The 17321-nt window shown below is 43.0% G+C and overlaps 1 protein-coding gene across 5 annotated transcripts in view; it reads left to right on the top strand.

The window, feature by feature from the left end:
- mGluR (metabotropic Glutamate Receptor) overlaps nucleotides 1-17321 on the top strand; it is a 271206-nt gene that overhangs the window by 216395 nt on the left and 37490 nt on the right. For all 5 annotated transcript variants that reach the window (XR_015320567.1, XM_086979510.1, XM_022789810.2 and 2 more), the window contains 4 exons: nucleotides 1387-1541; nucleotides 3674-3808; nucleotides 3961-4171; nucleotides 6414-6564. Coding sequence is in view for 4 of the 5 variants with exons in the window: in XM_086979510.1 (XP_086835636.1) it covers nucleotides 1387-1541; nucleotides 3674-3808; nucleotides 3961-4171; nucleotides 6414-6564 (652 nt within the window). In the remaining variant the exon portion in view is untranslated. The remainder of the gene's footprint in view (nucleotides 1-1386; nucleotides 1542-3673; nucleotides 3809-3960; nucleotides 4172-6413; nucleotides 6565-17321) is intronic.

The raw sequence follows: 17321 nt of genomic DNA, 5'->3' as shown, positions 1-17321 counted from the left end.
ATTATACTAAAGCATGTTCTTCTGTACATATAATCACAATCATTTTCTTCTAGTAAAAACCTTTTACTTTTTAACTGTGTTAAACGATTGACTTTTTTGCGCGAAATCATTGAGCCCCAGTTTATAGGGCTATATGGGTCAACGATATAGGTATCTTCTCTTAATATTTCCTCGAAAAGGAATTATTTAGTGAGACCATTTGAACCAGATGATAGAAGAAACTCTAGCAAATATACGAACATCTCTTTCTTTCGCAGCACCAGTTGTTAGCACCAAGTGCAAGGTTAAGCAAGATTTCTCCTGGGTCTGAAATCTACCTTTCTATAAGCATCTTCAGTGACAAATGAACGGTTTTATAAATCATTATGAAACTTATTTTCAGAGAAAATACTAGAAAAATTGAATTGAATTAATGTTAGTTTTATCAGTGCTGGGAAAGACCCAGCTACATGTGTTTAAGCTTCTTCTAAAGGCGAGTATGGAAAAAGAGTTTTAATTTTCTCGATCGCACGTTTCATGAATGATGAATGAACCTAATGAAAAAAATGGCCTAATTGCCCGCTTGTAAAAGGGGTTAGTAAGTGTCACTTGGGTCTGACATATCAAGTTAATCTTAGACGAAACGTACATATATATATAAAAAGAAGATCATGTTGTATACTATTTTACAAATTAAGAGACATATCGGCAAATAAATCCTTCTATTTGTTTTACGTCAAACTATCTCACCTGTCATATAACGTGGTCCTTTTCAAGCCCCTCCTTCTCGGCCATCTAAAAATCTTTATTTTCCTGTCCTTTATATGCACAAAGCAATAATTCATAATAAACAAATATAAACGGAAAAAAGCCTATTATAATCTACTTATACTGCTCATACAAAGAAACTTACTAGCTCTGAATAAGTATAATATCCAACCAGAATTACTCATATAGCAGAATGGTCCTGGAGTGGCAGAGAAATTTCCAATACCTCCTTTGACTATCAAAGGCTTTTGAGGCACATTATTTATAAAGTGTTAAAACAACAAAAAGAACGCAAAACAATATACAAAGTCCATAAGTTACCGAATTAGTCGTCGCTTCTGTCAGCAAATATACTATTTAGGACCTGAAGATAACAGTCCACGTCTCAATTTTTTCTTCTCAAAATTTTCCAGTCGGTTACCAATCAGGGCTAACGGAAGTATCTTCCGTTTGTATACGAAGCTGTTTTATTGACAGCGTGCTATGCTTAACATATCTATATTTACATTTATAATATATCAGGCAACTGACCTGGACGATATTATGCAGCGCAATATAAGCTTCTCTTTTCAGCATCTCCTAAGCGAGCTACCCAGGCATATTAAATAGGAGCGAAAAACGTCGTTCTCCTGATTTCAGATACCTCATTCAGCCACTGAACAACAGTACCTTTCTGCTTTGGAACGACTTCAACAAAAACCCAACGCTAAAGTCGTTGTGTTATTCGTACGCGCAGATCACGCCGAGGGTGTCTTACGCGCTGCCAAAGAGCTCAAAAGAAAATATCGTGACAGGTAGAAAGAAATTACAGTTGTTTCATATATAACATTGAACTCTACGACATTTCCATTACTTAATGATTCGTGAAAGTACCCGAATGCTTCGATAAGCAGCAGCTCTAAAACAACATAGCCTTCGTAGATGAAGCTAATATGGTTACAGGAACTCTTAGTTTATGTTGCAAACCTGTGATGAGACCTTAACGAGACCAAGCATATATTTAGCTGACAATATTATAACTGTCATGCAATGACACAAACAAAATTTACATTTTTCGTTCTTACCGAGAGTGATCTCTTGCTAAGAAAGGGGTCAGTCTCTATGAATGGTTTTGTCAGCCTATAAGCGAGTTCATGGCTTCATCGTTTCTTTTTTTTTACGTTCCTTTTCTCTCGTTCTGGCTCTATAGACACAAATATGCACCGATTCACAGCAGGGGCAGGTAACCCCATCTCCTGCTTTTCAGAATTCTCCTGCAGCTATCCCACTGTTAGTCTTGTCTCGCTTTTCGTCCCTATTGATTCATGCCCTTCCTACCTTCTAGCCAGAATAAATACCTACATACATGGGAATGTGTTTTTTCTAATTTTTCCGCCAGTTACATGTTGCATTTGAAGCCTCGACAGCATAGCTTCTGCGCATATACCTCCCTTGCCGTATTTTTATTCAGTCTTCGAACCCAGAGCCCATCAACAGCTATTTCACCTCCTGAGGCTGAAAACGACGATGCTGATGATGGTTGTTACCGTAATGAATGTCAGCAAAGCTAAGAACTACAGTGCCAACAATGTCTTATTCATTTCACCATCCGTCTCCACCAGTCGCTGTTATAGCAGATTCTCTGCGATCAACGTTCTAACGCCGTAAGATCTTTGATGAACCTTTGCTTTGCTACGCGAGCGTATACGTTCACAAGTATACTAAAAGAAGCATATATGCTTACAGTTATATTTCTTTCTTAAAGGTTCGTGGATGTGCCTCATCTGAAGATCGCGTACAGTCTCGATCCCGTTGACTAGCCTAGATGATAGAAGATTCCAGCAATTCGACCCATACGTTTGTTGATAAGTGCATGACGCAGCAGAAACGCTAGGGTACATATCCAACTTTATCCATCCTACATCCTACTCTCTTGTAAGACACCATCCGTCCTTCGTATAGCAAACGGTATAAAGACGGCGATACGAAATTTGTTTCGTTTTGCTGATAAGATATCCGTTCTTCCGAAACTTTCCTCGGATCGTTCCATCTCGTGACGCCCCGACGATGGAATTACTTTAGGCCTATGCGACAGCGTGCGGTTTATTGCATCTTGTTCCCTCTTGGCCGTGTAATGCTATTTTATCTGCTGCCGGAATGGCCATGCAATAACTTCCCTTCAGCCACTATTATGGAATTTTCTTCACAATTTGGAATTCGTTAAAGGCAATTCGATACAAGTTGCAAGATATTCATTACCCGAAAGGAGTTGCTCACGGTTTTGCAGTCCCCGATAAGGCCGTACCCACAACAAATTCCTTTTATGAAACCGGATCGTGCCCATCTATCTGATACTTTGATACTACTGCGCTAATTCTGCTAATATGGCCGCAGTTCTTGTATAGCTTTTCCGGCTTTCCCCTTTCGCTGCTTTATGTTTGATACCTTTCAGGGCATCAAACGGCCGGCAGAACAGCCCGGCCTTGCACGGGATCCAGTGAATTTATACTTGGTACCAGAATCCTGCTGAGCCCAGCCACATTAGTGATAACCGCTTCCTGTCGCTTTCCCCGGAGTCGCCCCAAGTGTCACCACCTCTTCGATGTTCCACCATTCTCGATCTTCTCTGCTTGTCATTTTCCTTTGATCGGCAAACGGTTAAGAGCGTTCAGTTACCTTTAGTTATGCATAACTAGTCAACAATCTGCTACCAGTAATGATCGCAGATAACACTGGCGGAGAAGCAATGAAAGGACAAAGAAAAGGACGATTTTATTATGGGCTGACTTTCTGTTTAAGTTCTACGGATCTAAAAAATATTGGGGCCTTGAATGTGATTACGGGTAGGATGCAGTACATATTTGAAGATTTGGGTAAGTGACTGTTCGTTACTAATATAGAAGCATTTGGCGATTTTGTACTAATATTACTTGGATAAAAAACACAGATTGCAGTCATTCGATTTTTATTGGATTGCTTCCGACGGCTGGGGAGCCCGCGCTCTCTCCGAGGACATGCAGGAGGCCGCCGAGGGTGCCATCACCATTGAGCTCGAATCACGGCGTATAGAGGCTTTTGACAGGTAGGTAGGCTGCTTAAGACTTTCGTATGCCATATCGCTAGCAACCAATCGAAGACATCACGAAAAAGCACTACTTAGTAAAAAAAAAAAGAGGTATTTGTCTATTGGAATTACAAAGTGCCGATTTTTTTTGTTACATTTTTACGTTTTAGGTATATGCTAGATCTGACCGTCGAAAATAACGAGCGCAACCCCTGGTTCCGTGACTACTGGGAAGCGCTCTTCGAATGCAAGATCCGCAATACATCCTCGGAAAAAGAGAAGCTCCCCCAGGGTATCAGTGGGAGTAATTCGTCTTTACCCAGCTGTTCTGAAAACCTTAACATCAGTTCGACGAAGGATGGATATAAACAAGAAAACAAGGTCAGTTGGGCGTACTGGCACCTCAAAAAGAGAACAATATTGTAACGCACCTATCTTAGATTGATGCTTCGGTGCCTTGTGCTGATGCAACAAAACACCCAAGAATATCTATAGACAAAATAGTCTTTTGTCATTAACTGGGAAAAACAGACTATAAATGCGCTTTTAGTTCCACGAAACCCTGTCAGGTTTCGTGTAGGCTACCAATAAGGATCCCATATATATAGGATTCTTTAGGTGAGGAGCCATATATATATATATGTATGACTTCTCGCCTTAACAATTTTTCAGTGTTAACTGGAATGGGATTTGCTGAATTATAAGAAATAGGCCAGGATACCGTCCTAAATTAGTTCAGGCCAGTAGATGAGGGTATCATAACATAGTCTGTACTTTTAGGCTCATTAATGACTTTATGTGAATGTTATTTGCTACAATTATTTGCTAACAACAATAGTTGTTGATTAGGAGATGATAAGGTGCTTCGCGTTACTCCTGTCTGCCATTACTTCTCAGTAATGGTACAAGATCTTCGATGTGGCGTGGCGTGGCGTGGCGTGGCGTGGCGCACCATATGCAAATTTAACAAACGAACAAAAACATGTCCCACAAATCATTAAAGCAAAACGTATTGCGTTAAGTTTCTGCGATAATTATGCTTGGCATTCATCAATGCAACTGTATTAGTTGTTTACTAAAGGGAGAAACCAGTCGTAATAAGAAGCAAGAGTTCAAGTGTCGCTGCTATGTTAAGCGTGTGTTTGTCGATCCAGCAGTTGGAGGAACAAGTTTAGAAGAGCCCAAAGTGTGCATACAACTTTTTAGAATAATTATTTTCTGGTGCCAAGTTTATTTTCTTGTTTGTGACACAGATGCTCTATTGTGCTGTTGAGACATTTTGAGATTTGCTTGCCAAACTAGGCAATTTCCAAACTTTAGAAAAAGATCTGGTCGAATGACATGAAGGCAGTAACCCACATATAGCGTAAAGAAGCATACAGAAATGAGACGAGGTCGACCTGTAAACACGCAGATACGTTGAGTTTTATGCGTACCTTCTGGGTGCCGCCAAAGCACTGCCGCTAGCGGGCTACCGGGATAGCGACTACCGGAGTGAAGGCTCGAAGAGTATCGAGGCTTTGCCAAACGTGCCAAACTGTGAAGAAACGAAGGCTATTATAATGATGTTGCTATCGTCGCGGGAGGAAGGCAACTTGAACTGACAATTTGCATCGCGCCTCTCCGTTGTATGCTTAGACCACCGTTTCGCATTGCTTGAATCCTCCTTTGCAGATCCGTCGTCACTGACTTAGATTCAACATATCCGGGCACACGAGTGCACACTGACCTGTGAACTTTCCAAGCGTGTGTGGTCCCTACGCATGCTAGAGGCCGACGCAAAAGTAAGCCTTTGAGTAATTCGGGACCGAACCCACTGAACTGTTACCACGCCCTCCTTTACTTTGCTATCGACGAAAGGCAACAACGGCAGCCAAAGGCTCAAACGGCCTTTATGCAAACAGCGATTACATTTAAAAAAACTATTCCGTACCTCTAGCATCGTTCGACTCGTCGCTTTACACACTTTGCCTGGTTCGCTGTGGTGGTCTGAGACAGCAGGATCATCCGTGACAGTAGTAGCAAAGGCCGCAGCGATGTCAGGCAAGTGTCGCTTCGAGAACAAGCCACGCTTGATTTTCTATTACCTTTCGAGGTGCTGGAAATTTACCCCGCAGACGATTATTCTGCATACTCAGTAATAGTCACTTGTGTCCTGCATCGTAGGGATGTTGTTGATTAGGTCGCCTAACTGAATGACGTATTTAAAGATGTATGTTATTTTATCCTCCAGTGTTGAGGGAACGACGCGAAGTGGGTGACGTGGATACGACCAATTTCACTGCGCTAACATACGAATAACAGCATAGTATATTATGAAACCAGTGGGACCATGAACAATGCACTCCACGCAACTCAAGATGATTTAAAAAGAGGTGTTTGTAAATTTTCGCTCGAGTAAACACCCCATTATGGGAACTTTATCCTGGCTTCTTCTACAATCTAGCAGGCATTGCTTGTTACTTTGTGCTAACGACATTAACGTTCGGCGTGATACAACAGAATATATTTGGTGGCCTGCTTAACGACCACATATGCGTGTGACAAATTAAGCCTGCCTCTAAAGCGCTCATGTAGCCGGGGTATTAATGTTGGTCACGCTGGTTCTTCCTATTATTAACAGGTGCAATTCGTAGTGGATGCTGTGTACGCGATGGCCCACGCAATTGACAGCGTCCGTGAAAGGGTCTGCGGGGCTCATGGGGTATGTCCCCGGCTGAAGGAAGTCGACGGAGGACTCATCTATCAGGCACTGCTTAACGTTTCATTTGTCGGTGAGTGCCGCGCTTCTTCAAATAGCCTATGACGGTTTAAATTTGCAGAAGCAGTATTCAAGTAGCTCATAGAAATGATCTGATTCGATAGAAGGAAAAAATATGCACGATTATATATATTGCTATATAGACATTAAATGTTTAACATCTTTTTTTCCTTAATACACTACTTACTTGCCACCTAATCGTTACCATTCCGATATTAAGTCCCCCGAATAATCTGTGAGTTGAATGGCGCTTCTTTTTTATACGGACGAGCTGCTGATTGAAAACAGTTCATATGTGATAAATGTGGGGCAAACCAACTATGCAAGCAGCGGGCTTCCATGACCACACATGCTCGGAATACTAATACCTGCCAAACAGCAGACAACGACTGTGGGTCACAGAGTAACGCAGAACAAAGTGCGTGCTGCTATTTCCTAATATACAACTATCGTTCCGCAAGTTGCCATTCAGGTGGAGGGCACACCTGACCAAAGTTCTGGAAGCGTCGTGAAGCTATACTAGATATGTGAGTCGGATAATAGAAATATTAACTTCAACTAATTGTCAAAGTAAGAACAGATTTAGACAAGCGCTAGATTAACGCTGGATACTTGATATTGCGGTGGGTAACTTTCAAGCGTGCGGCTTTTCCTTAAAACCCCTTTGTTACCATGTTAATAACGGCTAGTACAGAATTGCCGCTCGCCTATACTTACGAAGCCAATTAACAAGTCCGATGCCAGCAGCCCGCAATGCTATTTTATGCTTTTCATTGCTGTGCAAGATTGATATCTCCAAGCCTTTTTTTCTAGGGCGGCCTGAATCGCCTAGCGTGTAAGTCAGTTCGTCCGCCTTTCTCGTAACAACTCCTCTTTTCCATCGATCCTCATGCTGACGTGGATCGAGACGCACGTAAAAAAAAGTCACTTATATACATAGCAGAGCACCGTTGTTTCATACCATCCCTAGAGGCACACGTCAACGCTAGACAGTCGTACCATTTATAAAGCATTCCTTCGTAACGATGCCACGTAATACAACACATTTTTCTGTTATAACTTTTGTCTCTACCGAAAAAGGCGCTTAGGGATACGAAGTCATTTTGGCATCAAACCTAGCAAAAAACATACGAACTCAGACTGTGCCATTTTTTCTCACAAGGCCTTTATTCCTAATATGAACTCTTCGTCCTCGGTCTAATATTAGCGGAAATGTTTTATTTGTCACGCGTTACCTCAGCTGTTTGGAAATGTTACGTCTGTGTGTATACCACACTATCATAATTGTATTTTCAAAGAGAACAGCGTTAAAATTGACCACATTCAATCATGGCTACAAATGAGTACCTTCATCGCAATCTGCCTCGTAATAAAAAATGAAAACGAATGAACGACCGAAGTCTAGACAAACCTTTATATGAGTATATTTCTTCCTCCGTTCGATGTACCGGCTCTCTTTTTTACACCTTTTTTCGCTTAAAGTCGTTCTTCTAGTGGTGTATCCAGTCAATGCCTCTGGCATTTACTTTCCTAGAATCCGTTCACTGAATTTATGAGTACAATCTATGACACGCGATCGCTAAGTTTAGTCTCGATCTAGTCTGGGACGGTCATCGAGGTCCGGCGACCTGACTGCAGCAACCGGCACGGTCGCTTTTCGACAAAAACTGTTCCTGCAAGTTTGGGGTGCAATAGATCTCGCGTAGCAGCAATGGTTGCGGCCGCTCTCCAGCCCTTGCGTAGTACCTTGCCCATCCTAACGTACACTATTCTGTTGGCGCATGATACGAGGTAGGTTAATAAATAGCCGACGGGTCTGCTATTTTCTCCGGTCGTTTCAATAAGATTGTATTGCCTCTTTCCAACCAACAAGACATACATACATACATACAGCCATTTATGTAGCAACTCGTATATGTGCTGTTGGCGTGGAAAGTGGGGAACGCCAATTATCCCAAGCCGTACGAATACGTAGCTAAGAGCGTGTGCCGTGGGTTACATTAGGTAAGCGTAACATGACTTCGTCCCTAATTGCTTGTAGGCTGCTTGTTGAATGAAGGTACAGTGAGCTTACCGGCAGACATAGCTGCTCGATCATCGACGTCAGACTGCAACGTTGTCGATGTACGTGCTGCGGTTATCCAGTAAATTTCGTTATGGTGTTTTGTGGCGAAGTAACGCCTCATAATTTTGTCTTAAGTAGCATCCAAGCTAACAACTATACTACTTTCTAATAAGTGAACCTTTTCATCAGTGCGAGCCTCCTGCAAAACCTCTTTATTCATATCGGTATAACATGTTCTGTGGTTCCCATCAACTAAACAGGCCACCGACATTCCGTAAGGTCTTCTCTGTCTACAACACAAGAGTGGGAAGAGTTCAAGCGTTCGAAACGTGGAACATCGATGTTTCTGCGCTTCGGCAGAAATGCGTGGGTTCTCACGTACGCTTTGCTGGATCCAGATCGGCGGGCACTGGTGTAGCGATACCATCCAAGAACCTGGGGCCTGTGGAGCCAATTATTAAGAGCGATAACGGAGACCGACCGCCACAGGGATGATAAGCTCATTAACTTAAAAACGACCCTTGAATTTACTCCCCATCTGCCTCGAATCAGCCACCCTCGAATAACCGATGATGGCAGCGGACGGGCGAGTGGAGAATGGAACTGCGAAAGACTGAGAACCTGACGGTCGGCTACGAGAGGCGGTCCAGGCCGTTGTTTCCCTTCAACAGCGGGTCTATAAGAGAACATTCTCGTCGTCTGTGGGTAGTCACGCAGTCGATAGCCAGCTAACGAGAGGAACCATGTGAAGGAAACACCTCGGTCCGCAACTCGGCGGTCGGCAGTTCGTTCAGCTCGCGTTCATCATCGTTCTGAGACAAGCACAAGCGAAGGCAGCTAGCAAACGGGTGTAGGACCCCAAGCACAAACCGGTGCCAGAAGCATCGATGACAGAAGGTTTTTTAAAAGCTGATAGAGGAAGGGAGCAAACGCAAGGATCTTAACTGCCACTTCGATGAAAAGAAGAAACGGGAAACGACTGCTGGCGTACTTTTAGAAAAACGAGTGATAGCCCTACTACAAGTAAAGGCTAGAACAGGTCAGGGGAAGTTTAGGTCCTAGTAAAGTCTCAACGCGAGGAATACTGACAGCAGCCAAGCTAAAGCTTGGCTGCTGGTCCGAAACGGCGAAGAGCACCGTTAGAAATAGAACGACTGGCGGCAGAGCGTGCTGAAGGCTCAAAATGAAAGGGTGACATGCTCGCGAATGAATGGAACCGGAACTAACCGTAATTGAAGTATCTAGTGAAGAAGGACGACATCCATAGCATTTGAAGTCCGACGATGCTCTAAGTTACGTGGCGGTCTCTTGTTTCGCTTGCATCCGATCTATGTGTGGCGGCCTCCTCTGGTCGTCGGCAGCATGTACACCACGGCAAGGACGAGGCCTATGGCTCGCCAATGCATCCTGCTCTATTCGTTTTTTACAAGAACCACCACCCCAATAATCTCAGCAGCGGAAACAGCGCGAACTTTTTGCGTTTATTTTATAGACCGGATTAACCCAAGCGCATATGGCACTGCGGTAGCGTACACTGTGTACGACTTACGTGTATATGTATACAAGTGGCCCATGTGCCGTATTCCTTGTTTTCGAGTGAGGGGAACTTGTGCGAGTTGTGTGCCTGCCATTTTCCTAACCTAGTACCTGCAGGGTCAACGTGAATGGTCAACCACAAACAGTGGAAGCGTTTCGCGCTGTGCAGGTGCGGTCGGTGTGCTTCTGTACCGATATGTGATTGCACCGTGCAGGCTCCAACATTACGGCACCGAGGGGACTGTAGCGTCGAAGCAGAGTTTGAACGGTGGCTGTTCCGCGCTTACTCGTTGCCTCGTTCGTCCGGAGGCTTTGGCCGATCGTCGTCGTTGCGATATCGGCCGATAGCTTTGTTTTAGTGGCAGCCGAAGGTTGCAAATCGAGAAAGGCTTCTAACCTTCCGGTTTAAAGCAGTAGCGAAGGGACTGCTGCCATTTCTGAGGTTATGTTAGCGGAATTAAGTGGAAAAATGGGGGGATAGTCTCGCGCTACTCCGCAGCACCTACAATTGACGCAGACTTGACAAGTTAGTAGCAAAGCCCGTGTTACCGGGTCTTAGTACGTCATAGGCGGCGGCTCCAGTAACAATAATCGCGCTCATCTGCCGTTTAATAAAATATCTCGATGATGAGATTGTTCTAAGCGTCCGTACAACCTAAGAAATCTGGCCGGATTTGAACACAAATGGCGAGCATAACGTGGTGGGCGTTAAAAGCCACAAGTAGCTCCGCGGTCTGCAGTACCATATAAAGAAGCAGCGGTCGTACCAACAACAACAACAACGACAGTGGCAACAACATCAACGACAGGGCGGACAGGTGTGACGATGACGACGACAAAGGAACGAAAAAACGACAGAGCAAGGAATCATACGTGAAGTGAAAAGAGGGAATGGTGGGGCTTGTTGGGGTTGCTCGCAACGCGAACTTACTAGAAAAACAGATGAATAACCAAGCACTATGTAGAGCAATATAAGTGGACGAACAGCAATGTTAATTGAGATCGCCGTCGAAATGGGCATCAAGTAAAAGTAGGACACGCATTGAAAATAGTGCAGATATAGCTATTATATAGGCGTTAGAATTACTCACACAATGGAAGACCCAGTCAACTCTGAAGCTCGCCGGCATTCCTAAGCTGCCAATTCTAACTATTCTTCTCTGCCTGTTTCGATCCTTAGCCTATACTATAAATAAATCTTAACAAGATTATTTATATTATATACTGATTAGGAAAAAAATTTGAGTCCTTTGAATCGACGAATGTAAAAGGATGTACTTCGTATATATGAACAAGCGAAGCCTTACTTTTACTGGAGAAACAAGTCTCCTTTGGTTTCTGTTAGCAAGGGGGTCAACAAGTTCATAAAACATGGCTCTCCAGTGGTGGGCGAGTTAAATTAGTAAGTGCTTGTACCCGTGCCTTTGTCAACTTTGTAGCACAATAGCGGTACGACTCGTCAACGACTAACTCGCTTGTCTAGAGCAAATCGAGCTTATGCCATGAGCACACGAGCTGTTTTGTATTTAAACGGTAAATAGTGCTACCGTTGTGCTTTTACAGTCCACTCTGTTGTATTCGATCATCACAGTCCACACTCAGGCAGATGATTCAGGCAGAAGGTTTCGCAGAAGACGTAACGCAGGCGCAGATAAACAAAATTCACATTTAAGGCCGCCACTTTACTTCGGTTTAGGATGCGGATAAACGGAAAAACAAAAAGATTTCAAGCAATAGGCCCTTTTTGAATGCAAGAGACCAAGCTGTCAAAACGCAGGAAAAACCGTCTTTGAAAAAATGACACTTTTTCAGTTATTTACAAAAAAAAAACAAAAAACTATAGAAGTTTTACACAGACACGGAACGATAGCGTTTAGTTGATGAAGAAATATTTGCTGTTTGAAGTATCAGGCAATTGACGAGGCCAAATACGATAGATAAACTCGCACTCGGCAACTTATTATATGCATGCAGAATCTATAATGAGCAATTTGTCAAGCGCTTGTCAAACGCATGCAGGTAATTCCTAGGGAACGCATCTTTATTAATCATTGTATCCTTACTAAACTTTAAGTAGGGTTACGCCTTCCGCATGCACCGCCGCCAGGAAGCCACGACGTAGACGAAACGGTTATGTTCACGTTACGATACGATGCCACGAATGTCTCTGATGTACCAAGCCTGAGCGTCGTGGCTGTTCAGCATCATCGACCCATTAGTCTATAAAAATGTTAGACAAAATCCTGCGAGTCTGTAACGGGCTTCTCTGCTCTTCTTCATCTCAGTCTCATTTGTACCGTCCTCTCTTTATAGCGTTTTCCTAATCTGTTCTCGCATTTCGTATCACGCGCTAACCGCAAAATCTCTGTGCACCCAATACGTATAACGAGGCAACTAACTACGACAACTATTAGCAGATTTTGCCTTTCCGCGCGCAGGACATCGCCATTTTTTGTTACGGATTCTAGCCTTCGTCTGGCGGTCAGATAGCTACTGGAAGCAATAGCGAACCATGGCGAAATTGTCATCGTCGGCACTATACAGAGTTTTCGGGATTGATCTGGGTTCCGTCTCCTGCAATGACCGGGTACCCATTGATATAATCCAATCTTTGTTCTTAAAACTAGACGTTATTGCCAGCCAGAGTCGCAGTTGCTGCTACTGTTGCTTGTTGGGAGATAGCAGCCTCTCGTAAACAATGAACAAGACGTTACTCGGTGGACCCATCGAACACTGCCTATAATTGATATGTTTCTTTCTCTATTTCATTTCGATATTTGGCTAAGCGGCTCCTCCTGATCAGCAAGCGTTGTTGACAGGCATTTCAAAAACACTATGAAGCAATTTCGCTTTGTTGGAGATACTCAGCAGCTATATCACTCGAAATAGAATCCTGAGCTAATTTGGCTTGCCCAGGTCCTCTAGGGCAGCTTAAGCAGACGACGTTGGACATCGCTATTGTTCTCCACAAATATTAAGTTGGATGAATGCGCGAGTCATGGCCGCTTCAGGATAAAGTATGGCTATAATATTTTTCATTAGTCTCGAATTCGTGTGACTTGGATATGTGTATATTATAGAATTATATAACAAATAACGTTTAACAACTAATAGATGTAACAGCAGAGCAAGAGGTGGCGCTCATTCAGCTGTGCTCTCGCGTTGAATGATTCCTACCGTCTTGACGATCCACTTACTTTTCGATGAACATTAAAGGGCTACCTTTTTGGCGTTGCCTCTTGAAATACGTAGAAATGTCGCTGACAAAAAGACATGCTAGCAAACATGATCAGGGACAATATTTAATTAGCGTTGTGCAACTTGAAAAACGCTGAAGATGATTGTTAAAACGTTGCAGTTAAAACGTCTAGCAGCCAGCTCTCCGTCTTGTCATAGTTTTTGCTGCAGCGTCTTTTTCCAATTATCTGTCTTGGATTGAAGCAACAGTTACCGCGGGTGTAATAACGTGTTCACTCAGCTATTCCTAATAGGTTCTATGTACAGGACGACCCTGAAATGCTTCGGGTTTCCCTCGACGACCATGTTTCTTCCCTCCCGCAATGATGTTCGCGTTATAGGCGTTCTGGCTTGTCCTTAGCAGTGAAAGAAGCGACATCAAGCATCGACATAAATCAATACAATCAATATTGTTATTTATATATGGTAGCAACTATACTCGTCTTTCACGCAGACTGAGCACCTGTTTTCGTCACCTGAAAGATAGTGGCGGAGAAGTTTATGTGTGAATGTTAGAGCCCCACGAATCGGTTGTAACTAATCGTTGGGCAGAAATATAATTGTGAAACTACGCTCGTTCTCAGACGATTAAGCTAACTAGTAATTTAGTTTAATGTATAGAAATCGTGAGAAAATCCAGTAATTTTTGGCTTAATTCAAATAACTAAGTTTAATTCCTCTATAGGCTTTGTGTAGAAAAAAAACACGCCAATTTTATTACGGTAGCTTTGACATATCGCTTGTATCGTTGTCGTCATCACCTTTGTTTGGGAAACACTATTGGCTATCGATAAAACCGCTATTAAAAAAGTCAACCACAAGCTACCGGTGTAAATAATCACGAGTGCTTCATAAAGCGTGACACCGCACTGTACCGTTGTTATTATTTTCGCTTAAATAAATTAAATACAAATAATAGAATAGGTAATTTCTACCGCTTTGAAGTCAACTGTTTCCTTCAACATAGTGCTGGCACAGAAACGAGACGAGGGTTGTGCATCGGCTCGTTGCTAAGAGCACGCTCGGGTAACGGAGAAGCTATTTGGAGGTTCGTCTTGCCGACAGAGTCGAATCAGGACACTTGGCAGGATAAAACGGAGAGACGAAACCTTTATCTTCCGTTAACTCCGCTCCCTTTCAACTCCCATTTGTCCTCTCTTTCGTCCTGCGTTTGCCTTTATCGCGGCCTTGACCTAGAAAAAGGGCACCGCAGTACCCAATCTTTCTATCTCACAGTTGCCCCAGCTATCTGCTACCAGCTAGCATCAAAACCTGCTTACAGCCAAGGAATGACCTGAATGAAGCGGCTGCTTTTTTGAATAAGCGAACATTTGTTGCCAATGACGACACTATAGCTTTTACCCATTCGTTGAATGTATTCGAGATAAGAAATCAATTAGGCTTTTCACTATAACGTACAGATCTAATCATCTAGTCATGTATAGATATTACCTGTGTTCCGATTAACTATGAGGTTTGGGATATATTTTTGATCTTAAAGATGACACAAAGCCTTGCATGCGAGCACATCTTTTTTATGTGCACTTCGAAAAAGTACACGTTTCTCTTTGTACGTCTACCTCTCCCATGTGGCTGGTTGGTCCTCATCGTTGGCTGGTTCGAGTTCTAGGTTCCAGTTGGTCATTGTTCACACATATCTTACGAGAGGACACAGGGGGTCAAATGAATAACGTATGGACCCTTCTGGGGCCAGAGCCACCACGTTTACGGTCGGATTTCAGGAGGATAATTTGAAACTCTTCATTTCAACCCCAGCCGCTCATATAAAGTCCGTCCCTTTTGCCTCGAAACCATGTGATATATATTTACCTTATATTTATTCGACGATGAACCTTCTCAAAACCTAACCGCAAAGTTCGCTCCAAGTGTCGTCGTCTTTTTGAAGCCAGTCCCATACAAGCCGCCGCATAAATATACGTACCACTTCTATTTAATATAGATTTTTTCGAAGACAAAGTCAATAACTTTTCTTATTCTTCCGTGGCTAAATAAAGCCATTTATTGAACACCGCAGCTGGCTTTTGAATCGAAAGAGATGCTCGCTCGAAGTGACGACGCGTTTAGTCCCATTAAGTGTACATATATATATATAGTAATTCGTTCCGCGGCAATCAAGCTGATTATTGATTTGGTGGTTTTGTTATGATATTTCAAATAAGGGTAGCAGTAACATCTGATCGAGACCATCAGCTAGATGAACTCTGAAGAAGAAATGAAATGTATGAAACAGTATCTTCTTCTGAGATATTATCAGCTCCTGAGCCTTCACGGCAACATTGTTTCAGATCACTGATACGGCAAAGGCGCAATCGATGCGAAGGCATTCCATTAACATGTAGGTGTAGAAAACCAAGCAAGCGAGCCTTTACCAGCTGTTTGGTCTTGTTCCCTTTGGTCCGTCACAGCATCGAGGTTCGTTGTCGGCAAAACTATATTATAACCGTATCCAAACGCGTGTCTACATACTGTACGCACTGCCAAGTTTGTCTGGCTGCATTGGAAGTCGTACGAAACGGAGTCGTTCCATAATTTAGCTCGATGCTTTGGTGTCGAGTGAACATATATTAACAGAATTTTCAGTATACGCAGGTTACATCTATGTACGATAAGTACCCTACTGATAAAGCGATGGTCGTACAAAGTATTACCTATTACTGGATTTTGTTCTATTCCTACCATTCTACCAATTGAAACTCTCTATCAGTCTGACCGGAGTCGTATCAGGTCATGCATCTTCCTTTGCCTCACGCTGCACCGGCTCTGTCTGCGCGACGATGCTATAAGCTACACTGGAGGCTTCCAATGTTAACGCATTCGTGTTGACAGCAGTAGGGTTACAAAGAAGCTTTTAACATATTCATGTGAGAGAATGTATAGAAGAAGGTGTACAACTCTCGAATATGATCACGCCCTTTACACAAGCACGAACTACTTAATAAATTGCCAATAACAGATAAGAAAAGAGTCCACGTATTTTTAGTCATAGCACGAAGTGAAGACAACGACTGATAACGCCTATCCGTACAAATAAAAGATATTAGGTTCCCATGATTTTCAATACAACCTTGTATATATATATATCTATCGAATCGCCTTCAATAGAGGTTCAATAAAGTTTCTTCAAACTGCGTGAATCGGCTTAATAGCAACGCAACACCTAGTTGCATCAGGTGCTTATTTGGTAGGCGGCTTGTTAATAATTTAGTTTTTCTATTTATCTATAATTCTCCTAATCTTCTACTTATCTCTGCAGTACATATGTAGCTCTCAATCATTTAACTATTTTCTAGCGTTTCCGACGAAAGTCAGGCGTTTTTACTTCACCTCAGCAAAACAGACGTTCTTTCGCATTTTGCTAAAGCAGTACTTATGCTTTATAGACTATGAGCATGGACCGAATTTAAAATCAAACTCGTATATTTCTCAGAAAGTGATAATAACAAATCTTCCATGTTTGAGGTCGTACCCGGCCTTTGTCCCTTTCTGCATCCCGTGTCCCAGCGTCTTTGTGCGTTTATTTCCGGTGTTAAGAATACACTTTCGACTGAAGGATCGTCTTCGCACCGGGTCTCAGTATTTTTCTAGCAACCTCTTTTTTTCTCCTATATAAACTCGTAGGATCTTATTGAAAGGAGGACACCGTGACAAACCAAACAAAAGTGCTAGTGGATAGTTTCTTGGTCCCTCTTAGAACCGACCATCACACTATCGATCGCTGGCTACTGGCTCTGGTCGTCCGTTTCTGCTGGTGGAGTCTACAAGATTAATGGTCCAATCGCCAGCTCTCGCACTACTGTATACAACCCTACGCTCCTATGACGAAGTCCGGCAAAATTCCCAACGGACGACTGACCCGCGTACATCGGTTTTACAACGATTTCGCGCGGCGACGAGGGGAACTGGAAGCGAAT

The sequence above is a fragment of the Varroa destructor genome, unplaced genomic scaffold (genome assembly GCF_002443255.2).
Source record: "Varroa destructor unplaced genomic scaffold, Vdes_3.0 BEIS01000002.1, whole genome shotgun sequence".
Taxonomy (NCBI): Eukaryota; Metazoa; Arthropoda; class Arachnida; order Mesostigmata; family Varroidae; genus Varroa; species Varroa destructor.
The sequence above is the reverse complement of the archived record's forward strand: the minus strand, read 5'-3'. Positions and strand labels throughout refer to the sequence as shown.